Genomic DNA, 24303 nt, shown 5'->3' with positions numbered 1-24303 from the left:
CTGGCCTAGTTTACTTAAATTTACTTTAACCTTAGAAAAAAGGCTTAGAATGGCCTTGGAGTTTTCAACTGGAAAGTGAACGCAAGACAGATATTTTTGTTTGGCAAAAAAATAAATCGTAATACCGATTTTGCACGCACGATAAAAACGGCACAAAAACATTTAAGCTCAAAATGAAAGGCTCTTACTATTAAGTTATCTTAAACAATTCAAATGTCTTATGGCTTTTGAATTTTATTTTAAATATAACCTTATAGCTACGTATTGGATTGATAAAGGTAAAATAGACAACAAAAGTTAAGGTATTAAAATATCAGTTAGAATTAAACCCAATTTCAGAAGTTTGTTGCTAGTTTTCTCTTCTTTAATTTCCAGCTCGAAGTGAAGAGCTCTGGCCTAGTGTATAAAATTTACTTTAACGTTAGAAGAAAGGGTCAGGATAGCTTTGATTTTCAATGGAAAATTGGACGCAAAACAGGACATGATTATTTGACAAAGAAATAAATCGTAATATTAATTTTGCATATATGGTAAAAAAAGGCAAAAAAATAATTACGCTATCTAATGCTAGAAAAGACATATCTGTTCTACAAAAGATAAACTGCAATAGAAACTTAATTTTTAGGATAAAAAAATGAAAATATTAGAAAAAGCGATTAAAATCGCTTTGAGCTAGAAAAAGCCATTCCTTATTTGCGATTAAATAAAAAAAAAAAACAAGTTTTTTCAACTGAAAGTAAGGAGCGACACTAAAACTTAAAACGAACAGAAATTACTTCGTATATGAAAGGGGCTGCTTCCTCATCAACGCCCCGCTCTTTACGCTAAGTTTGACTCTTTCTCTCAACTCTTCTTTTTAAAACAGTAAAAAACTTTAGCGTAAAGAGCGGGGCGTTGATGAGGAGGAGCCCCTTTCACATACGAAGTAATTTCTGTTCGTTTTAAGTTTTAATGTCGCTCCTTACTTTCAGTTGAAAAAACTTGTTTTTTTATTTAATTTCTGAACGTTTTTGAATCAATGCATGTTTTGATTTTGGTTCTCTGCAGAGAAATAATTAAAACGAAATTTGCATATATTTTTTTTTTTTTGGCTAAATGGCTTTCTCATAATTTTGATCGAATGATTTTGAGAAAAAAAGAGCGGGGGTGGAAGCCTAGTTGCCCTTCAATTTTTTGGTTAATTAAAAAGGCAACTAGAACTTTTAATTTTTACGAATCTTTTTATTAGTAAAAGATATACGTAACTTATAAACTAACTTACGTAAAGAATTTTTTATTCTCATGTTTTTATTACACATATGAGAGGGTTCGCCCCCTCGTCAGTACCTCTCTCTTTACACTAAATCTTAAATTTTGCCCCAATTCATTAAGAATGACCCATGAATCACAAAAGCCGTAGAATAAATAGTTGACATTACTAAAAATAATTTAGCGTAAAGAGCGAGGTATTAGGAGGAGGTGAGTCCCTCATATGGGTAATAATTTCTGTTCGTTTAAAGTTTTAATGCTGCTCCTTACTTCCAGCTGAAATAAACTTTTTCATATTTATTTTTTCATTGTTTTTTTTTAAATAATGCTAGTAAATCCTGCGCTACCCTCATGGAAATTTTCTTCCCCCATGACAAATTCCTCAATGGAAAGTTCCCGCAGTATATCCCCCTTTTTTTAATCCCTCCCCCAACCAAAAAATCCTCCTGAAAACACCTGTACACTTCCCAATAACCATTACTATATGTAAGCACTGGTCAAAGTTTGTAAATTGTAGCCCCTCCCACGGGGACTGTGGAGGAGTAAGTCGTTTCCAAAGACATAGTTATAAGATTTTTTTATTGCGCTGAATAAAATGGCTATCTCAGAATTTTGATCCGTTGACTTTGGGAAAATAATTAGCGTGGGAGGGGGCCTAGGTGCCCTCCAATTTTTTTGGTCACTTAAAAAGGGCACTAGAACTTTTCATTTCCGTTAGAATGAGCCCGTTAGAAAGTTTTTTCAACTGAAAGTAAGGAGTGGCATTAAAACTTAAAAAGAACAGAAATTACTTCGTATATGAAAGGGGCTGCTTCCTCATCAACGCCCCACTCTTTACGCTAAAGTTTTTTACTGTTTTAAAAAGAAGAGTTGAGAGAAAGAGTCAGTTTTTAACTGACTCTTTCAGTAGAAGGAGTAGTAGTTCAGTTTTTAACTTCCATCTAAATTATGTACAAAGAATAATCTATTTAAAGTATAGAACTTTTACCCTTTTTGTTTTTATTTCTTTGTCCTTTCTGGCAATTAAATAAAAAAAAAGTTTTTTTTTAGCTGAAAGTAAGGAGCGACATGAAAACTTTAAACGAACAGAAATATTCCGTATGTGAAAGGGGTTGTCACCTCCGCAATCCCTCGCTCTTTACGCTAAAGTTTGACTCTTTGCCACAATTCTACTTTTAAAGAAATTAAAGACTTTGACGTAAAGAGCGAGGGATTGCGGAGGGGACAACCCATTTTATATACGGAGTAATTTCTGTTCGTTTTAAGTTTTAACAACACTCACTTTACGCTAAGGTTTTACAACACTCTGCTTTTTATAACAGTAAAAAACTTTAGCGTAAAGAGCGGGGCGCTGATGAGAAAGCAGCCCCTTTCATATACGAAGTAATTTCTGTTCGTTTTAAGTTTTTAATTGTTTTAAAAAGCAGAATTTTGGCAGAGTCAAACTTTAGCGTAAAGAGCAAGGGATTGTGGAGGGGACAACCCATTTCATATACGGAGTAATTTCTGTTCGTTTTAAGTTTTGATGTCGCTCCTTACTTTCAGTTAAAAAAACTAGTTTTTTTTTATGTAATTCCTGAACGTTTTTGAATTAATGCATGTTTGATTTTGGCACTCCACACATAAATTATTAAAATGAAATTTGCTGCATATTAATTCCTTTTTTGGCTAAATGGCTTTCTCTTAGTTTTGATCAGACGGTTTTGAGAAATAAGGGGTGGGGAAAGCCTAGTTGCCCTACAATCTTTCGGTTACATAAAAAGGCAACTATAAATTTTAATTTTTAACGAATGTTTTTATTAGTAAAAAATATACGTAACTTAAGAATTAGCTTACGTAACAAACTTTTATATTCTTAAATTTTTATTATGTATATGAGGGGGTTTGTACCCTCTTTAATACCTCGCTCTTTGCACTAAATTGTAAGTTTTGTCCCAATTCTTTAAGAATAACCCCTGAATCTGAGAGGCCGTAGAGTAAATAGTTGAAATTACTAAAAATACCATAGCATAAAGAGCGAGGTATTTATCTCCTCCTAAATACCTCGCTCTTTATGCTAAAGTATTTTTAGAACCCCTCATATTCGTAATAATCTCTGTTCGTTTTAAGTTTCAATGCTACTCCTTGCTTTCAATTGAAAAAACTTTTCTATGTTTATTTTTTCATTGTTTTTTATAGTAATTTTAGAAAATCCTGCGCCCTTTTCATTGAATTTCTGGTCCCCCATGACATATTTCTCCAAGAAAAGATCCTCCCACATAGCTCCCTTCCCTCAACTCCACCCCCAAAACCAAAAAAAAATTCCCTGAAAACGCTGCACACTTCCCAGTAACCATTATTATATGTAAACACTGGCCGAAGTTTGTAACTTGCAGCCGCTCCCCCAGGGACTGGGGGAGTAAGCCATTCACAAAGACATAGTTATTATGGTTTTTGACTATGCAGAACAAAATGGCTATCTAAAAATTTTGATCCGTTGACTTTGAAGAAAAAATGATCGTGGGAGGGGGCCTAGGTGCCCTCCAAAATTTGGGTCACTTAAAAAGGGCACTCGAACTTTTCACTTCCGTTAAAATGAGCCCTCTTGCGACATTCTAGCACCACTTGGTCGATACGATGACCCCTGGGAAAAAAAAACAAATAAACACGCATCCGTGATTTGTCTTCTGGCAAAAAAATACGAAATACCACATTTTTGTAGATAGGAGCTCGAAACTTCTACAATAGGGTTCTCTGATACGCTGAATCTGATGATGTGATTTTCGTTAAGATTCTATGACTTTTAGGGGCTGTTTCCCCCTATTTTTTAAAATAAGGCAAATTTTCTCAGGCTCGTAACTTTTGATGGGTAAGACTAAACTTGATTAAACTTATATATTTAAAATCAGCATTAAAATGCAATTCTTTTGATGTAGCTATTGATATCAAAACCCCATTTTTTAGAGTTTTGGTTGCTATTGAGCCGGGTCGCTCCTTACTACAGTTCGTTACCACGAACTGTTTGAAAGAAAATAATTCGGTATTTCGGGGCTTCTGACATTATTACTCCTTTGCAGAAATTAGGCTCAAAATTGGAAAAGGATTATATTTTTTCTCTGGGCCCCTTCCGCCTCTTAGTTCGTTTATTTTCCCGTTAGTTTTCACCTGTTTGCGCTTTATAGTTGTGTTATCTCTTAGCAGTTCTTTCGTTAGTTGAGTTATGGTTGTGGTATATATGTTTTATCGCTCGTATAGTTGTGTTATTCTCAAATTATACTCCATAATAGAGAGGCTCCGAACACCCAGCATTGTATATTAAGCTCTGAATTTGACGTTTTTTTCTAACGTGACCAGATTCGTCCTGTGCCCTTTTCATTGAATTTTTCTTCCCCAATCACATATTTCTCCAAGGAAAGATCCTCCCACATGGGGTGTTTCCCCCTATTTTCCTAAATAAGGCAAATTTTCTCAGGCTCGTAACTTTTGATGGGTAAGACTAAACTTGATGAAACTTATATATTTAAAATCAGCATTAAAATGCGATTCTTTTGATGTAGCTATTGATATCAAAATTCAATTTTTTATAGTTTTGGTTACTATTGAGCCGGATCGCTCTTTACTACAGTTCGTTACCACGAACTGTTTGATAAGCACTGGTCAAAGTTTGTAACTTGTAGCCCCTCCCAGGGGAACTGTATGGGAGTAAGTCTTCCCCAAAGACATAGTTATAAGGTTATTCGACTACGCTGAATAAAATGGCTATCTCAGAATTTTAATCCGTTGAATTTTGGAAAATACTTGGCGTGGGAGGGGGCCTAGGTGCCCTCCAATTTGTTTGGTCACTTAAAAGGGCACTAGAACTTTTTCATCTCCGTTAGAATGAGCCCTCTCGCAAGATTCTAGGACCATTGGGTCGATACGATCACCCCTGGGAAAATAAAACAAACAAACAAACAAATAAACACGCATCCGTGATCTGCTTTCTGGCAAAAAATACAAACTTCCACATTTTTGTAGATACGTACATTTTTGCATGTATGATGAATCTGATGGTGTGATTTTCGTTAAGATTCTATGACTTTTAGGGGGTGTTTCCCCCTATTTTCTAAAATAAGGCAAATTTTCTCAGGCTCGTAACTTTTGGTAGGTAAGACTAAACTTGATGAAACTTATATATTTAAAATCAGCATTAAAGTGCGATCCTTTTGATATAGCTATTGGTATCAAAATTCCATTTTTTAGGGTTTTGGTCACTATTGAGCTAGGTTGCTCCTTACTACAGTTCGTTACCACGAACTGTTTGATAAATGGCAAATAAATTACACTTTTATGATAAAAAAACAATAGTAAAAACCATTAGAATCATTTCTCCTTTTATTTTAAAGGTTACAAGCCAAAATTAATTAGCAAGAACAATGGAAATTTGATCGATACGAACGAACTGACGGCAGCGAAACAAGCGGAGAGAAATTGGGCTTTGGAGTCGTTGTCATAGGGAAAAAGGACGCAAGAACAGATAAATTTGTTTTAAACTGATAGAAATAGCAATTTTTATACATGATAAAGATATAAGAAAATAAGCTATTAAAGAAGCAATTAGAATTTAATTCTATTTTTAAAAGCTTCTAAGTGTTCTATCTTTAGTTTCAAGCTCGAAATGAAGAGTTCTGTCCTAGTTTACTTAAATTTACTTTAACCTTAGAAGAAAGGTTTAGAATCGCTTTTGAGTCTTCAACGGGAAAGTAAACACAAAAAAGATATCTTAGACAATTAAGCTATCTTCGATGGCTTCTGAGTCTTTCTTAAAATGTCACCTTGTAGGTACGTACTGAACTGATAAAAAGAAAATGAAACCAAAAAATAAGGTATTATAAAATCAATTAGAATTGAATCCAATTTTCAAATTTTTTTTCTAAGTTTTTCCCTCTTTAATTTCAAGCTCGAAATAAAGAGTTCTGGCCTAACTTACGGAAATTTATTTTAACCTTAGAAGAAAGGCTTAGAATAGTTTTTGAGTTTTTAACAAGAAAATAAAGGTAAAACAGATATTTTTAATTTATTTTTCACGCAGTTTAACGGCTTCTCCTTTTTTGAATTTTTTCCTTTCAAACTATAAAGTTAAAATTTTTTTAAAGATTCATCTAAGGAAAGATAAGATTTATTTGTCTTAGTAAATGACAAATCGCAATAAAAAATAATTAAAAAAATGAGAACAATAGAGAAAGCAATTAGAATCATGCCCTACCCCCAAAAAAGTTTAGATTTGGCCCTATTAGATATTAATCTCAGTTCAGATGGAGGGAGAGCCTTACCCAGTACCTCTCCATGATCGGTACTGATCTTCAACAAGCAGTCACGCTTGCGCAGGACTGTTAGGAATGGAGGCAAAGAGTCACGTCTTTCTCTACATTAGGCCACCTGTAGGAGCTTTAAAGTAAAATAAAAAACTGTTGGAAAAATTAAGAAATAAGTATGTTTACTATGATTGTAAAAAGTACTTTTATTTAACGAAGTAAAAATTCATGGCCAACTTAAATATCAGTTCTAATTAAAGTACTTTAAGTTTCAATTTATTTCGTATTATTATTTTGTTACTTTTATTTCTTTTTGTATCTATTTCTCCTTTTTTACAGAAATGAATAAAAAGTTAACAGAAATTAAATAAAAAAAGTTTTTTGTAGCAAAAGTAAAGAGCAAAAATATTTCTTCAGCAGAGTAAAAAAAACAGCTTTTGTAAAAAGAACAAGTAAAAAACCAGTCCAAATGCTGCTACATTGAATAAAAAAAAATCAATCTTGTTAACTGAAAAATTATGCATCACTAAACACAATTTCATATACTATTTTTCTTGTATTGACTATATGAATTTTCAGGAACGAATACGTCACCAGGCGATATTGCTTACTCTGCAACAGGGAACAGTTTGTTCGCCCATTCCTAGCGCAGCTGACAAGATATTGTCATTCTAAAACCACAGATGTTCCAACTGACAGAACTAAAAAACCACAATAGGTAAATTTTTAAGAAATTGGCAATTTCTTTTGAAAATTATGAAAATAAAAATCAGGTTGATTTTCCCACAATTTGGTTGCATGAATTTCAAAGATTGAACATGTGAAATATATACACATAAACACGTGTTTACGTGTTATGTTTATTGTGTTTACGTGCCTGATCCTTCAGTTTAAAATGATACCTTGGTCATATTTAATGACAACAGTACTGGGGTCTTGTTGTGTCCATTATGCGTTAAACATTTCAGATAGAACAGAAAAAACCTAGCAAATTGGGCCGAAGTTATACCCTTAAACATAAGAAATATTGTTTCAGAATTAAATATACGTCTTTATTGCTCGAGTGACTTTTACACTCACTTGGTCATCTATGATAAATTAGATTTTATCTACTAACTGTAGACAAGACCATAGATAATTTCTCGTTTATACCTAATTCCAACAAATATGAAAAACTGACGATTTTCACAAAACCATTGGTTTTCTGCTTGGTTTTCCTCTAGGTACGACGGGATTTTTGGCTTGACTTCTGTTATAGAAAAACCTATGGTCAGTTTTCATCTAACCTGCACAGAAATTGCGTGAATACTTTTAAGGAAGAATAAATATAATAATACTGTTTTTCAACTAAGGAAAATACATAGAACTAAGAAAAATATATATTTTTTGAACTAATGAGAAATTTGTAGGCTTAAAATGATATTTAACAGAGGTGAATGTAAAAAGTTTCCGTTTAAATAAGTATTGGATTTTTCCTTTTGGTTTTCTGATGGGAAATTCAATGCGTGTGAATCTGGCATAATATGAACTTGGAACCTCTTTCATAAGTCCAACGGTCAACGGTCCTCGGTTTCAACTGGAAAAGAAGCCTAGATAACTTCGAAGACCACACTGCATTTCCATGGCGAAAATATAACAGTTCAAGATAGGGATGAAACCTTTTAATTGACAGTGAAACAAATATAAGTTTTTAACTGGATATTTCGGACACATTTACAGTGTTTATAATCAGCAGTAAAACTCTGTTATGGAACAGAGTTTTACTGCTGATGATGGACATCATCATGTATTGGCAGTAAAGTAGTAATTTTACTGTTGATGATGGATAAATTTCCGAATTCTTTATGTTTTATTCCACCTTGAACTCAACTTCCTTTCTCGTTCATTTAGTTAGTAATTTCTACTCGTTTAGAGTTTGAGTAGTTTTTTTTTGTAAATTATAAGTTCATTATTAGTTTAATTTTTTAAATTTGTTTCTTATAACTTTTAGTTGATTATTTATTATAAAGTTTGGTATTTTTTTACTCTGCTGAAAACGTATTTTCTCTTTTTACTTTTGTTGAGAATAACTCGTTGTTTTTTTTATTAATATCTCGATTAAATAATTTTGTTCATGGCTTATATTAGCAGGGCCCATCAATAGCCCAATATTATGCACTTCACACAGCTTTATCGTAGGCTTTACAAATACTCTGAATCTTTTCTTGAAGGAATCAATAGATAATTTCGAGGAATCAGCTATCCCACATCAGGGATAGATGATTCCCCTATCGATATTCCACTATCGGAATCACTATCGATTCCACTATCGGAATCAGGGACTGATTCCACTATCGAGGAATCAGCTTCACACAGCTTTATCGTAGGCTTTACAGATACTCTGAATCTTTTCTTGAAGGAATCAATAGATAATTTCGAGGAATCAGCTATCCCACATCAGGGATAGATGATTCCACTATCGAGATTCCACTATCGGAATCACTATCGATTCCACTATCGGAATCAGGGACTGATTCCACTATCGAGGAATCAGCTTCACACAGCTTTATCGTAGGCTTTACAAATACTCTGAATCTTTTCTTGAAGGAATCAATAGATAATTTTGACCTGATAACTCCTTCGAGGAATCAGCTATCCCAGCTGGATGTTAAAGACCAGACAATGCTGTTCTTTAAGTAGCCTTGCCTAGAAGTTTCTTTCGGGCAATTTCTTCTAGTTGTGTGCCTTGAGGTTTTTCCTATTGCCTTGGCATGATAGCATATTGTTAAGAGAAAACTTGTCGGAAGGAGGTGGATGCTGCACTCTCAAATACATTGAGAATGAGATATATGACGACAATTCAAAAGCTAATGTTTATAGCAAAAAAACATTAATATAAAATCTTCTTGAAATCTTCTTAGATTTGGCACCAACTCGTTTTTATTCTCTGTACGTCTTAACTGTATTATCCAGCCCCTGTAGTCTTAGAGCTTATGGAATAGGATTGCGTAGTCAGTCAGTTTCGCTTTTAAATATGTTTATAGTTTCATGTCCCAAAAGAAGGGCATATCTGATTCTTTCCTAAAAGGGTTATTGTGGTCCTAAGACCCTCGCAATATTTGGGACTCCAACGGCGTCAGTAACGCTTATAAAGCTGTCCAAAAAGTTAATAAATCATTTTTCGAATATAGCTTTGTCTACTTTATTACAGTTGGAACTATTTAGTTTCAAGTTTCGGTCTTCCGTGCAGTAAAAAAAAATATATAATTTGTTTGGTCAATCCTTTGAAGTTATCTAAGCTCCGTAAGTAAGTAGTAATCAGATTAAGGACGCTTCTTGACTACTAAGGTCCCTGCTTCGGCCCGGCAGTGCAGTGCTGCAGCATGATTCGACCTCTGAGTCCCGTATTACCAAGCTAAGGTCAAAGCCACTGCGCCTCCACAGGACTAAACTAAGCTCTAGTGCAGACTGGCTGTAAATTTGAAAAGCTTGCTGTATAGTCGAAAAAGTGAAATTGTTTTAGGAGTAGAAAAAATGTACGTTATTAAAATTGCGGAAAAGATTTATTAGCTTTTGTATCGATGTTAAAGTATGCGTAACGTCAACAGTTACGCTAAAGTATCAACGTTGTAGAAACTCCGCAAAACGGTCTTCTGTCTAAGATTTTTAAAGGGAGACGCTCTCAATTCACTTGAATTGGATAAACTGACCAAAATGCAAAATAAAACAGGAAAATTACGTAAAATATGGACAATTATTAGGGAAATCGCAAATCACATTACGCTACCTAAGTAAAGAACAAAGTGTACTCTTATGCCTAATTGATTAGTTTTTTTTTTCATCAAGTTACTTCATATGGAATTAGTTATTGTAGCAACTTTGGAGGAAGCTCATTCAGTTGGAAATTGCAAGTTCTAGTGCCCTTTAAGAACTAAAAAATGATTCAAGGACAACCAGTCCTCTTTCTACGCCCTGCCAACCTCTGCTGCCCTCCCTCCTAAGACATCCTATCGAAAATTAAAGGTAACTAATTTATTCAGCCCAGCTGAAATGTCGAGTAACTGTCTTCCTGGGGATGACATGAACCCCCACAGCCCAAAGGATAATGGCTGTAAGTTATGTTCTTTGCCGTTTGTTTCCGTATAGGATTTGTTATAGGAAAAGGGGGTGGGGGGTGTTTGATCCTAGGTCTTCAAAAAAGCTAAGGGTATTTAGCTGAGGCTTTTAGGAATATTCAAGAGAATTTAAACTGAATCAAAAAACAGTATGTACATGCAGGTTTTCAGAAGGGCGTATCAGCAATACCTCAGGAATGAGCTTAGGGTATTAAGTTGAAACTTTTTGGGCTTGTTCAGGTGAAAGTTCGACTAACCAAAATGCACTGTGTACATACTACTACCCCAACTAATACTGCTACTAAGGCTAGGGGTATTAATGTGAAACTATCAGGGAATATTAAACTAAATTAAAAGACTCGATGTGTATGCTTGTCAAAAGGGCGTATCGGAAATACCTCAGAAGAGAGTTGTATTATTAAGTGGAAACTTTCAGAGTATGTTGAGAGGACATTGAAATAAGCAAAAGGCACTATGTGCATAATACTACTACTAAAGCTAAAATGGCTGCCAAGGCTGTGTATTGTATTTAGCAATTTTTTAGTGTGAATTGCGTAGTTTTCTGGTATAGATTTGGGTTTATGGTTAGAACCTACAATGTGATAAATTTGAGTAAAAGTAATACAGCTTTGTTGAGTGAATAACGCGTTTACTGGCGATTCACTTTCCATGTTGTATTTATTAGTTTTTTTTCTGCTCTTGGGAATATTAATCTTTAATTACCATGCACTAAAAGAAACAACATACACATGCAAGGATGCAAGGTGCCACTTATATTTGTCCAAGTTTAGGGGGCGTGCTATTGTTTAGCAACCTCTGACCTCGTTATTTTTTATAAATTTAGCGACACATACGGAGATGATATTACCCTGCCTTCGGTAAATTCTTGGTGAATTTTGTTAACTTACGTTTCGATGCAAATTTTGCTCTTCAGTAGGCTTTAACTATCACGATTCGAAATTTATCACGAGCAACAGTTATATAATTTTTTAATAATCAATGCAAAGCAACAAAAAAAAGGAACAAAAAAAATGTCAAAGATAACTATCATCTACTTCACCAGGGTCTTCTAAGTCAGCTTTACGGTCTGCAATGGCTTTAAGTAGTTTCTTTCTCGGTCCTGAAAAATAATTATTTTTTAACAGGATATAAAGAAAAGAAAATGGGAACTTTTATATTATAGTGTGACCCTTCTCAAATAGTGAGACGTGCACCCATAGGCCTACACGATGAATCAGTTCAAAGTGCATAAAAAGTGTTGGTAAAGGCCGAATCGGCCACTTTGACAATAAGAAAATGGAGAAAAACCCCCTCCCCCATCCAATTTTTGGCTAATGAGTAAAAAATTCGCTAGTATTTGAAAAATTTATTTGATATTCATTTTTTCACCGTGCACTCCCAGCCAGTTCAGGCAGAAGCTTAGACCTTCTGGTACTGCTATCGTAACTAGCCTCACACTCCGCATGTGGGTCTCTGGAAAAATTTGAGCCATGGTTTAAATTTCAGAATCAAGTCGTCAATGCGAAAAAAAACGATTGAGGCGGAGAAACATTGTTTAGTTTTTCAGGAGTACTAGTATTTTTTTTTTGTATTTTACAACCGATTTCTGAGTTGGAGAACAATTTTTTACAGGGTGAGTGAGGGGGGATACATCCTCTCTGGTTACAGTCCTGCTATTTGGCGAAAACAAAAATGGATTTCAGATGTTTCTCAAAAGTCTAACTTGTGATTTGGGAATAAATTCCTGTAGCTTATATACTGGCATCTATTTTTGTTTTCTAATAGATAGCACTGCTTTTGACTTTTTCAGAAGAATGGTTTTTATCATTCGAAGAATGACTGAGAAAGAAGTTAAGGCGCTTATAGAAGAAATAAGTCGGCCCATAAATTGTCAGATATTGTTTACATAAATTTATATTTTTTAGGGCTCTGTTTGTCCATAAATTGGACAAGTAATGTTTTCATTGATATAGTTGTCTTAGCAATTTTTTGTATATTACCAATTTGTCAATAGGATGCATACTTTTATAAGAATTTGTTTTTTTTAATTAGAACACGGTAAAAAAGAAAAAGGTTAATGTTTACTTTTGCCACAGCCTTTTAATTAAAATATGACAATTTTCGGACAAAAAGTACGGACATCCAAGGGGCCTACTCTGCAATGCTAAATACAGATGTCGGGCAGTAGTCTTGCCTTGAAGCTATCCTTGATGATGATGATGATGATGTATGCTTGAATGCATAGTTGTTGCCTTATTTATTCAATGATCAGTTTATTCAAATTATCAATTCATGTTTTTAAACAGCATTTATCAACCTATCATAGGTTTAAAACTGACGATTAATCACAATAAAATTTTTGATTTTTAATTTTTACATTTAATTTTGACCAGGTGTGGTTCTTGTGTTTTTATTTTTTATTTTTAGAAGCTTGATCCTAACAGGCAACATTTATGAAAACATTTTCTGGAAGAAACTGAAGAGACAGGAACAAGCACAACGTTTATTTGTTTCCAAATTACTCAGTTTCCAAAAAAACTCAATTACTCAAATTACTCATCTGTATTCTATACTTTTTGTCTGTGGTCAAAATAAACCAATATTTATGATGGACTATTTATGATAAAATGGTTAAGTAACGTAATAACTTTATAGTATTATAACAGAAGACGTAGAACCCTAGTTGGCTAAGGTGGAAGCTTAGACCTTCTAGCCCTATCATCGTAGCTGAGTGTAGACACTATATGTAGGTCTTCGCCAGATTTGAGCTTGTGGGTAACTATAAACAACTGAGCAACAGGGCATGTTCCACAATTTAAAAGGAAATTTAGCCATTTTTTCCCGAAGGATCATGAACCGTATCTTTTCAAAATTTCAAACTGATAATTTTCTGAGTAAGCAATTCAAACAGATTTGAAAGAAAACGGAACTTCGTGGGAGGGGTGAAGAGCGAAGCTTTGAAAAGTTGGGAGGAGGAAGGAGTTTGAAGGAGGAGCTTGTGCTGCTGTGTTGGCCTCAGGTGACTTGGTGCTGCAACAAGTTGTTGGTAGTCAATTATGAGTTGAATTTTGCAACAAGTTAATTATTATACACTCAAATCGTCTCTTGTCTTATGATTTAATAACGAAATTTGTGTAATCAGGGAATATGGTGAGGAAAGGGGAATCAGGAGGAATTCATCAAACTGAAATATGAGTCCATTATTCAAAAAAAATGTGTTGTACAATTGTTGCTTGAAGCAAGGAGACATGGACAATTCAGTGTGTCTTCATTTCACACTTGCAGGATAGGTCTAAAAAAGGATAAAGGTCGTTCAGAGCAGTTGCCGGCACAGAGGGCGTCAAATCGATGGTTCAGTTGCTGGGTCTTTTTACAAGGAAAAGGAGCAAGTCGTCAAGGGATTCTTCTACAGCGTATTATCTTCTAAAAGGACGACCAAGCCCCTCCCTCTTTTCTCTGTGGGTGACCATATGAATATGATCTGACATTTATCCTAAAAATATTTTGCACTGATAGGGAGAGTGCCGTCTCTTAAAATCGATTGCTATATGCCACTTGGTTAATACCAAGTGCCATAAAAGGTGCTAAAACAGGCAAATGATCAAAAAATAATTTTTTCAATTTGATTGAATTTCTTATGAGTTTTTTATGCTTAACTCATTTGAATTGCTGAGAATTGATTGTGTCACAAAGCTATATTTTTTAGTTAAGCTCATCCGGTTATATGGATGATTTTAACGGATGGGGTTTAATCAGTATGTCTTACAGCCTTACAAAATTTTGTCTCTTTTTTTGCTTTGATATTTTATTTATAGACTCACCTAGAGGAATATTCATGCTGGTAAGGTCTGCTTCCGTCAATAACATTGCAGTATCTAAATCAATTTGCTCTTTCGCAAAACTGGGCAACAAGTCAATAAGGCCAGATGCAGCCAGAAATAGAGCCAACTGGGACATACTGGGTGAATCCTCATCTAGAAAACAGTTGAGAATACATGTTAAGATTAATAATTTGTATTGTATAAAGCAGACATCAGTCATGTAGAGCCATCTGTAATGGCCCGTGAATTTACACGAAGCATGCGACAAATAACTAAAAAATAAAAACCCTTGAAGTGTGATTTTCAGCCATTGAATAAAACCAAAATAATCAGAAGATATTTCGACTAAAATGCCCACTAAAGCGTTTTCAGTGCAAAATAAAAAACCTGCCTTGGTTTTTTTAAAGAAAAAAAAAACATTTTACTTTATGGAGAAAAAATGCTTTGAAACTAGCCCCGACTGAAAGAACTATACGAGTGACAAAAACACAAGCCGTGAATGAAAAATCAAACACAAATTAAATTGGGCAAGGACTTTTTCCCTGTCATGAATTTCCCTACGTCATAAAAATTCTCCACTATGTCTGTTTAAGTCTAAGCCTTTATGTTTGTTTTTAGTTCAGTGTTTTCTCCAAAAACAGCGGTAAACACCTTTCTGTGGAAATTAATGTTGTCTCATTTAGAACAACTATGTGCTCTCGATATTTAAAATTGTTGATGGGCAACACAAAGTCAAATCTTCACTTTTACTTCTGAGTTTTAGAGATTCATATTTTGAAAGTTTGTGATCGCCTTCCCCTCAACTGTCATCGGGCTTTTCCAATGTAGAGCATTATGTATACGCCACTGCCAGGAATAAGATATTCATTAATTCGATAAGAGTAATTCGATTTTGAATGGTGGTTTTGATCGATTGTATCCCCATGTAAGAATGGGTTGCAAAAACTTCAGTCCAAAAAAGAACATCGGTTTACAAAATCTATTTTAAGTACTATTATTGAAAAGAATCTCGTTTATGTTATAAAATTTTAACACTCCATCTGGCTAATATTGTAAAATAATTCTTCCAAATGTAAAGTACTCTGTATACGCCACTGGCAGGAATAAAATAAAGTCTGTCTTTCCACTTCAACCTAATTTCAACCCAATTTTTCACCTTCAACCTAAGTTCATCCCAATTTTATATGAGGCAGTAAGATTACAGAAAATCTAGTAAGACTACGCACACATTTTCCAAGTTTATCACAGAGTTTGCGGATTCATGGTAATGTTGTGAGATTGTTATAGCAGATTGGCTGGAAAATCGGGAATAAATCAAATTTTTGTTGGCTTTTTTACTCTTTGGTCTACAATCTCATTATTATTTTTCTTCGTTCTTCGTTTTTGTGTCCTACGTTGTGTCCTACGTTATTTTTATGGATATCCTCTTTGCATCATTATACTGTATTGCGATCGCTCTTTGTATTGCGGTGAACGGCTATAAAGCATTGCTATCTATTAAAATTTTCCAAAGTTCGTTATTGAAGTTTCGATAATCTTGGGTTAGAATTTGTTCTTTATTAGGCTGCGTCTGCCGCTGCAATCATGATGATTTTACAAAGATAGTCTTGGCATTCTTCATAATGCTTTTTTGGGCATTTCACCATGCCTAAAAAAGAAATTAATTTGCACTTTACTGGAAAAAAAGACCGTGGATTCTCAATTTAACATACATTTGCTGATGTTTATTATTTAAAGTCTTAATTATGTTTTACATATTAAATTAAAACTGTAAAAAAATTGAAATTGTATCTTGTTTTCAGTTAAGTGCAAATCATGTTCTGGCCTTGAGAGGGATGAGGGTTGTCATCCCTACTCATCTTAATTTTTGCTCGTTTTTTGTTCAACTTGGCTGTTTATTGTAATTTCTGTTCATTTTGAGTTTCATTTATTTATTGATTTGCGCTAGCCTTACGTTTGGAGCATAACTGCTCATATTTGGCTTAATGGAAGTCTTTACTTTCTTAGAAAAACTTGTTTTATGTATTTTTTTAAAATTAATATACTATGAAAATTAAAAGAAAAGAAAATTTAAGATGGAGTCAAATGCTTGCAAATTTCAAGGGTCGGAACAATTATAGTAGCTTATAATTACGTAACGTCACTTGGCATGCGCATAAGCGGTTAGCTGAACAGTTCTGAAGCACAGATGTTATTTAAAATGTTTAAGCTAGATACTACTGCTGTTCTTACTAGCAAGTCACTGGAGCAATAAACCACCCGCCATGCACACTCTTCCTCAAAACCGGTCTATTCAAAGCCTCCCTCTTTACTCCCTGCCAATAAGTTCTCATTTCCCTTAAATCGTTTCTTATCATATCCTTCCACCCCATTCGGGGAAGACCTTCTTTTTGTTTGGTCCTAGGTGGTTGGCCAATAACAACGATATTTGACCATCAGTCATCCGTCCTCCTCAGAACCTATCCTCGACTTTTCCTCGACTATCTCCGCTATCTCAATTTTTATCTTATTATATCCCTGGAAAGCGAGATTAAAACACATTTATGTACCGTTTAAAATACGGTCGTTTAGACGGATACCCAAACAATCCGTAGGCAATTTCACTTAAAAACATCTAAAAAATCTTCCTCCCTCTTCTGGAGCACCCAGGCTTCAGAACCGTAATTAACCACCGTCATCACTGTAGCTTCCAATATTCTCGGATCGACGACTTATCATCCTATTCTTCCAAACTTTTTCAACTTTGAAAAAATGTCTATTGTATTTAAATATAAATGCCATCAAGATCTTTTGATTACTAACCCCCAATAATACACTGTCTTTTTTTATCAACCCTGACTATAAACAATAAAAATCTTTAAATTTTCTAAATGATTTATTTCATTGAAAAAAAATCAAATTTTTACATATTTTAGGGAGAAGGATGTGTTTAATCCCACTTGGAAAGAATTTTGCACTCTGTTAGCTTCAAAAGTAAGTCACCTTGTAGCTCCATATGCCATAAGATAAAATTTTATTTTAAAAAAGCTGCTATCACAAGCCCAAAAGGGCCGAATTCGCACTTTAGTGTCAGTACAAAATTATAGAATTGCAATTAATAAACAGTCAATCGATAAAAACTCGTGAAATTAAAGCAGGGAAAAACAAAATTAAACAAAGCCTATCTAGCAAGTATTTCAAAGTACGTAATTGAAAAATTAACACTAAAAATCTAAGATAAAAGTAAAGTGAGAAGGGGTGAGGGGTTATTGATTTAAAATTCAACTATATAGGGATGAACGTTCTTCTATATCTTTCAGTGGAAACTTTTATTGGGGGGAGAAGGTGGATTTTTCTTGGAGCAAAACGTAGGGGGCGAGTTCGGGGCTGGGGGGTAAATGATCACTAGGGAAAAGAGAAGTAGTACGAGGGTTATGCACAAAACACAACGAAATTTGTGCTCTCCTCTCCTTAAGGGTGACTAAGGCAAAGACTTAAACTACATGTGTGGATAAAAACTTCCCACTAATTTCCGCTAAATACAATTTCCCACTTAATACCTATATGCCCTGAGTACCCAAAAGGGTAAAGGTCTAGATTAGGGGCTATTAAGAAGGCAATACGTTAAGGAAATATTTCTTACATCGTAAATTTACAGAATAGCTGTAGTTAACGGATTTTACACGAAGCTCTACTATACTTACCCCCCCCTTCACTAATATGCGAATATATAGCCCAAATTATATATTTCTTAGGAATTCTGCCACCCATCACTCTTATTTTTTCTGGCTTTTGTTTTGTCGTAGTTGAATCAATTTACCGGTATATGGGGTGAAACAAGAGAGAATTATTGCCAAAACGGATAGAAAATATGTAACTGGAGTATATATTTGCACATTAGGAAGGATGGGGGGTATAAAACATCTGTGTGCAAAATTTGTTTACTTTTTTGACTTTTAGTCAAAACATCCCCCGTAAATGACTTTAAGGGGGCGTTTCCCCCTATTTTCTAAAACAGGGCAAATTTTCTCAGGTTCGTAACTTTTGATGGGTAAGACTAAACTTGATGAAACTTGTATATTTAAAATCAGCATCAAAATGCAATTCTTTGGATGTAACTATTGTTATCAAAATGTCGTTTTTATGGCACTTGGTATTAACCAAGTGACATAAAGCAATTGCAAATTCTGTCGGTCTGTCGGTCCCTGTTTTGCTACTTTAGGCACTTCCAGGTAAGCTAGGACGATGAAATTTGGTAGGCGTATCAGAGACTGGACCAGATTAAATTAGAAATAGTCGTTTTCCCATTTAACCATCTGCGGGGGTTTGGGGGGCCCGTTAATTCGGAAAAAATAGAAAAATAGAAGTATTTTTAACTTACGAACGGTTGATCAGATCTTAATGAAATCTGACGTAAAGGAAATAGTGTATCATAGGTGTTATTTTGAATCCTGACCGGATCTGGTGATATTGGGGGGGATATGGGAGGGGAAACCTAAAATCTTGGAAAACACTTAGAGTGGAGGGATCGGGATGAAACTTAGTGGGAAAAACAAGCACAAGTCCTAGATACATGATTGACATAACCGGAACGGATCCGCTCTCTTTGGGGTAGTTGGGGGGGACGGGTTAATTCGGAAAAATTAGAAAAAATCAGGTATTATAACTTACGAACGGGTAATCGGATCTCAAGCTCTTATTTTAAATCCCGACCGGATCCGGTGACATTGGGGGTAGTTTGGGGGGGGGGAACCTAAAATGGTAGAGCTTTAATTCTGAAAAATTAGAAAAAATGAGGTATTTTTAACTTACGAACGGGTGATCAGATCTCAGTGAAATTTGATATTTAGAAGGATATCGTGTCTCAAAGCTCTTATTTTAAATCCCAACCGGATCCGGTGGCATTGGGGGGGGGGGGGGTTTGGGGTGGAGGGGCGTAAAATCATGGAAAACGCTTAGATTGGAGGGATCGGGATGAAACTTGGTGGGGAAAATAAGCAGAAGTCTTAGATATGTGATTTAAATAATTGGAACAGATCCGCTCTATTGGGGGGTGGGGGTTAATTCTGAAAAATTAGAAAAAATGACGTATTTTTAACTTAAGAAGGAGTGATCGGATTTTCATGAAACTTCATATTTGGAAGTACCGTGTAAATCAGATCTCTTATTTTAAATCTCAACCGGATCCATCGTAATTGGGGGGGGGCAGTTGTGGGGACCGGAAATCTTAGAAAATACTTAAAGCGGCGAGATCAGGATGAAACTGGATGGGAAGAATCAAAAACTGTCTAAGATACGTGACTGACATAACCGGACCGGATCTGCTCTCTTTGATAGAATGTGGGGGGGGGGTAATTTTGAAAATTTAGGTATTTGTAACTTACGAAAGGGTGACCAGATCTTAATGAAATTTGATTTTTAGAAGGACCTTGTGCTTTAAAGCTCTAATTTTAAATTCTAACCAGATCCTGTGACATTGGGGAGAGTTGAGGGGGAAACTGGAATTCTTGGAAAACGTGAAAATTGGGGTATTTTTATCTTACGAATAGGTGATCGGATCTTAATGAAATTTTCATGTTTAGAAGGATACCCTGTCTCAAAGCTCTTAATTTAAATCCTGACCGTATCTGGGGACATTTGGGGGGGAGGTAGTTTGGGGTGGGGGAACCTAAAATCATGGAAAACGCTTAGATTGGAGGGATCGGGATGAAACTTGGTGGGAAAAATAAGCAGAAGTCTTAGATACGTGATTTACATAATTAGAATGGATCCGTCCTATTAGCGGGGGGGGGGGAGAGGGTTAATTCTGAAAAATAAAAAAAAATGATATATTTCTAACTTACGAAGAAGTGATTGAATCTTCATGAAACTTCATATTTTGAAGGACCTCGTAACTCAGATATCTTATTTTAAATCCTAACCGGATCTAGCGTAATTAGGGGGGCAGTTGGGGGGACTGGAAGTCTTAAAAAATACTTAAAGCGATGAAATCAGGATTAAACTGGATGGGAAGAATAAAAACCTATCTAAGATACGTGACTGACATAACCAGAACGGATCTTCTCTCTTTGGTGGAGTTGGGGGAGGGGTAATTTTGAAAATTGAGGTATTTGTAACTTACGAAAGGGCGACCAGAGCTTAATGAAACTTGATATTTAGAGGGATCTTGTGCTTTAAAGCTCTAATTTTAAATTCCGACCAGAATTTGTGACATTGGGGGGAGTTGGAGGGGGAACCGGAATTCTTGGAAAACGTGAAAATTGGGGTATTTTTATCTTACGAAATAGGTGATAGGATCTTAGTGAAATTTGATATTTTGAAGGAATTCATGTCTCAGAGCTCTTATTTCAAATCCCGACCAGATATTTTGACATTGGGGGGAGTTGGAGGTGGAAACCTTGGAAAACATTTGGAGTGGAGGAATCGGGATGAAGCTTGGTGGATAGAATTAGCAAATGTCCTTGATACGTGATTGACGAAATCGTACTGGATTCGCTCTCTTTGGGGGAGTTGGGGGGAGGTAGTCAGTGATTTGGCGAGTTTGGTGCTTCTGTACGTGCTAGGACGATGAAAATTTGTAGGTATGTCAGGGAGCTGTACAAATTGACTTGATAAAGTCATTTTCCCAGATTCAACCATCTGGGGGGCTAAAGGGAGAGGAAAAGTTAGAAAAAATTAGGTATTGATAACTTACGAGTGGGTGATCGGTTATTAATGAATTTTGATATTTAGAAGGGCATCGTGACTCAGAGCTATTATTTTAAATCCTGACCGGCATTAAGCCTCTTATTTTCCTTTTAAATCAATCTATTGATTCATAGAATTTTGTTAGAGCTCATACCATATGATCTCTTGGCTCTTAGCTCTTCTTGCCTCGTCAAAAGCGCCATATTAGCTCTTAGCTCTTGTTTGGAGTTTTGGTTACTATTGAGCCGGGTCTCAATTCTGCCACCCATCACTCTTGTTTTTTTCTGACTTTTTTTTTGTCGCAGTTGACTCAATTTACCAGTATATGGTGTGAAACAAGAGAGGATTATTGCCAAAATGGATAGAAAATATGTAACTGGGGTATGTATTTGCACATTAGGAAGGATGGGGGGTAAAGTATAGAACATCTGAATGCAAAATGTGTTAGCTACAATTATGAATTAAGAATTATATTCTTAACATTTAGGGTATTACCCTCCCCCCCACAAAAAAAGAAGTAGACTGTGCGTCTTATTTTTTTATCTTATTTTCAATGTTGTCCATACTATTGTTAGTATGTATAACATTCTCAATATTATTATATTTCCGGTTTCTACTCACCACGTTTCCTTGCCCTTTTTTTCCTTTCTTCGTACTTTCGCCAATTAGCTCATAAGAGAAGGTTTAAATATTGTTTTTTTTTGTTTGTTTTTTAAACAGGCTAGACTTTTTTCACTCACTTGGCGATTTATTAATCCAATTTTTTTCTCATTTTGTTTTGTTATCAAGATGCTTAGAAAATTCTAAATTTTGAGAATATATTATTTCTCCTTCACTCAGTTGTAGAAAACTGGAAAACTAAAAGCAGAAGATTAGAGCTTTTTGGTATCATAGAAACATTTTTTGTCAACCCCTCCTTGTGCAAGCAGCTGGTTGTTAATAGTGGTCAAAACCAGAAAAGAATTTTCCTGTCGGAACTTTTGCACGAGTTATCCAGGTGCGTTTCAAATTCCCTGTTTTCTGTAAATTTATCTGACATTAAATGACATGTTTTAAGTTACCCCCCCCCCCCCGCCCTTCTTCCCAATATGTTCTGCCAGCCTGTAGTAAAATTTGAGACAATAAGATTATGCTGCCAAGTGTTGTTATTTTAAAAATTTAATTAACTAGACTTTATTATTTTATCTAGTTTACATTTATTTACAATTTTATTACACTTGGACACCAATTTTTTTTACACAGTTGTTTTTAGATCTTATAATTTTAAATCCTAGTCTGTAAATGATCTGCCAGTCATCAAAGTACCTCCCCCTCCTTCCACCATAAATGGGTAGGTGACACCAACATTTTTAGTGATTTTCATGTATATAATTAGTTTACAATAATAGGTTTTATAACGAAACAACAATATTATAATACGTTATTATAAAAAAATAGTAATATGAGTTATTCTTATAAATTCTTACTATTTACAAGCCATTTAAAAACTCTATATAAATAAAAATAGGGATGTGATAGTTGCTGTTGAAAAAAAGAAGAAAAGATAAAAAAAGACAACTATTTACCACTTTCTCCATCTTCATTTTCCCAATTCCTTGTACTGTCTTTCTGTTTTAGACTTGTTTGACTATCGGCTGCTATAGATGTAGAGTTTGAGGAGCTGTCTTGGTCGCCATTCGTGAAGGCATTTAACGTCGCAGTTATGGAGTTTCTTCAATAAAAAAAATAAAAATATTAGTGATATCTAAAGTAAATTGTATTTTTATGAATACGTGTATTTTTCCTATTTATCTCCGCCAGAGGTGCCAATTAGATGGGAGAGGCAATATCCCTAATTACATTTTTCAAAATACCTTTTTTGAGTAAAACTTAAAAGGGAATCGCAAAACCCAAAAATGCTTCTCTACATTCTTAAAGCTATCTTTTTTTGTATCTTCATTTAAAATAATAATAAAATCCTTGCCCCCCCCCTACGTGTTCATGAATTGGCATCCCTTCTGTCCCCTTGCCCTACTGCCTCGTTAGGCTTTTGACGAGAGTTTTATTTTATCTCCCTCCCCCCCCCCCCCCTATTGGGAGATGAAATAAGGAAATTACACTTCTAAGCCAAAAGTTTGCTCCAGGGGGGAGCTTTGAGAGTAACCATGGGAAGGAGGGTGTCTCAAATCCCCATCGTTTTAATGTATCCATTATATTTTCATTAGATCGCTTTCGCTACATAGACTAATGTTTTTTTTCAAGGTCTTCTGTTGTAAATTTTTTGCAATGTTTTCAAACAGTTATTTAGCTGCATAAGTATCTCCTATTTAAATCAAACAGTTCGTGGTAACGAAGTGTAGTAAGGAGCGACCCAGCTCAATAGTAGGCCTAACCGAAACTCTAAAAAATGGAATTTTGATATTAATAGCTACATCAAAAGAATCGCATTTTAATGCTGATTTTAAATATATAAGTTTAATCAAGTTTAGTTATACCCATCAAAGGTTACGAGCCTGAGAATATTTGCGTTATTTTAGAAAATAGGGGGAAACACCCCTAAAAGTCATAGGATCTTAACGGAAATTACACCATCAGATTCAGCGTATCACAGAACCCTACTGTAGAAGTTTCATGCGTGTTTATTTTTTTTTTATTTATTTTTTTCCCAGGGGTGACCGTATCGACCCAGTTGTCCTAGAATGTTGGAGAGGGCTCATTCTGACGGAAATGAAAAGTTCTAGTGCCCTTTTAATTGACCGAAAATTAGAGGGCACCTAGGCCCCCTCCCACGCTAAATATTTTCCCAAAGTCAACGGATCAAAATTCTGAGATAGCCATTTTATTCAGCGTAGTCGAAAAACCTTATAACTATGTCTTTGGGGACGACTTACTCCCCCACAGTACCCGTGGGAAGGGCTACAAGTTACAAACTTTGACCAGTGCTTACATATAGTAATGGTTATTGGGAAGTGTACAGGCGTTTTCAGGAGGATATTTTGGTTGGGGGAGGGGTTGAGAAGAGGGGGATATGCTGGGGGAACTTTCCATCGAGGAATTTGTCATGGGGGAAGAAAATTTCCATGAAGGGAGTGAGGATTTACTAGCATTATTTAAAAAAAAACAATGAAAAATAAATATGAAAAACTTTTTTTCAGCTGGAAGTAAGGAGCAGCATTTAAACCTAAAACGAACAGAAATTATTACCCATATGAGGGGCTCACT

At 35.1% G+C, this 24303-nt stretch overlaps 1 protein-coding gene across 1 annotated transcript in view; it reads right to left on the bottom strand.

Annotated features, from left to right (window-relative positions):
• Window positions 1-11587: 11587 nt before the first annotated feature.
• Window positions 11588-24303, bottom strand: part of LOC136040127 (pre-mRNA splicing regulator USH1G-like) — a 71948-nt gene continuing 59232 nt past the window's right edge. The window contains exons 8-10 of the mRNA XM_065724234.1: window positions 22668-22813; window positions 14437-14589; window positions 11588-11735 (exon numbers count right to left, since the gene is read on the bottom strand). Of these exons, the coding sequence (XP_065580306.1) occupies window positions 11650-11735; window positions 14437-14589; window positions 22668-22813 (385 nt within the window). The 3' untranslated portion in view covers window positions 11588-11649. The remainder of the gene's footprint in view (window positions 11736-14436; window positions 14590-22667; window positions 22814-24303) is intronic.

Source organism: Artemia franciscana, chromosome 20 (genome assembly GCF_032884065.1).
Source record: "Artemia franciscana chromosome 20, ASM3288406v1, whole genome shotgun sequence".
NCBI lineage: Eukaryota > Metazoa > Arthropoda > Branchiopoda > Anostraca > Artemiidae > Artemia > Artemia franciscana.
This window is presented reverse-complemented; position numbering and strand designations above follow the sequence as displayed.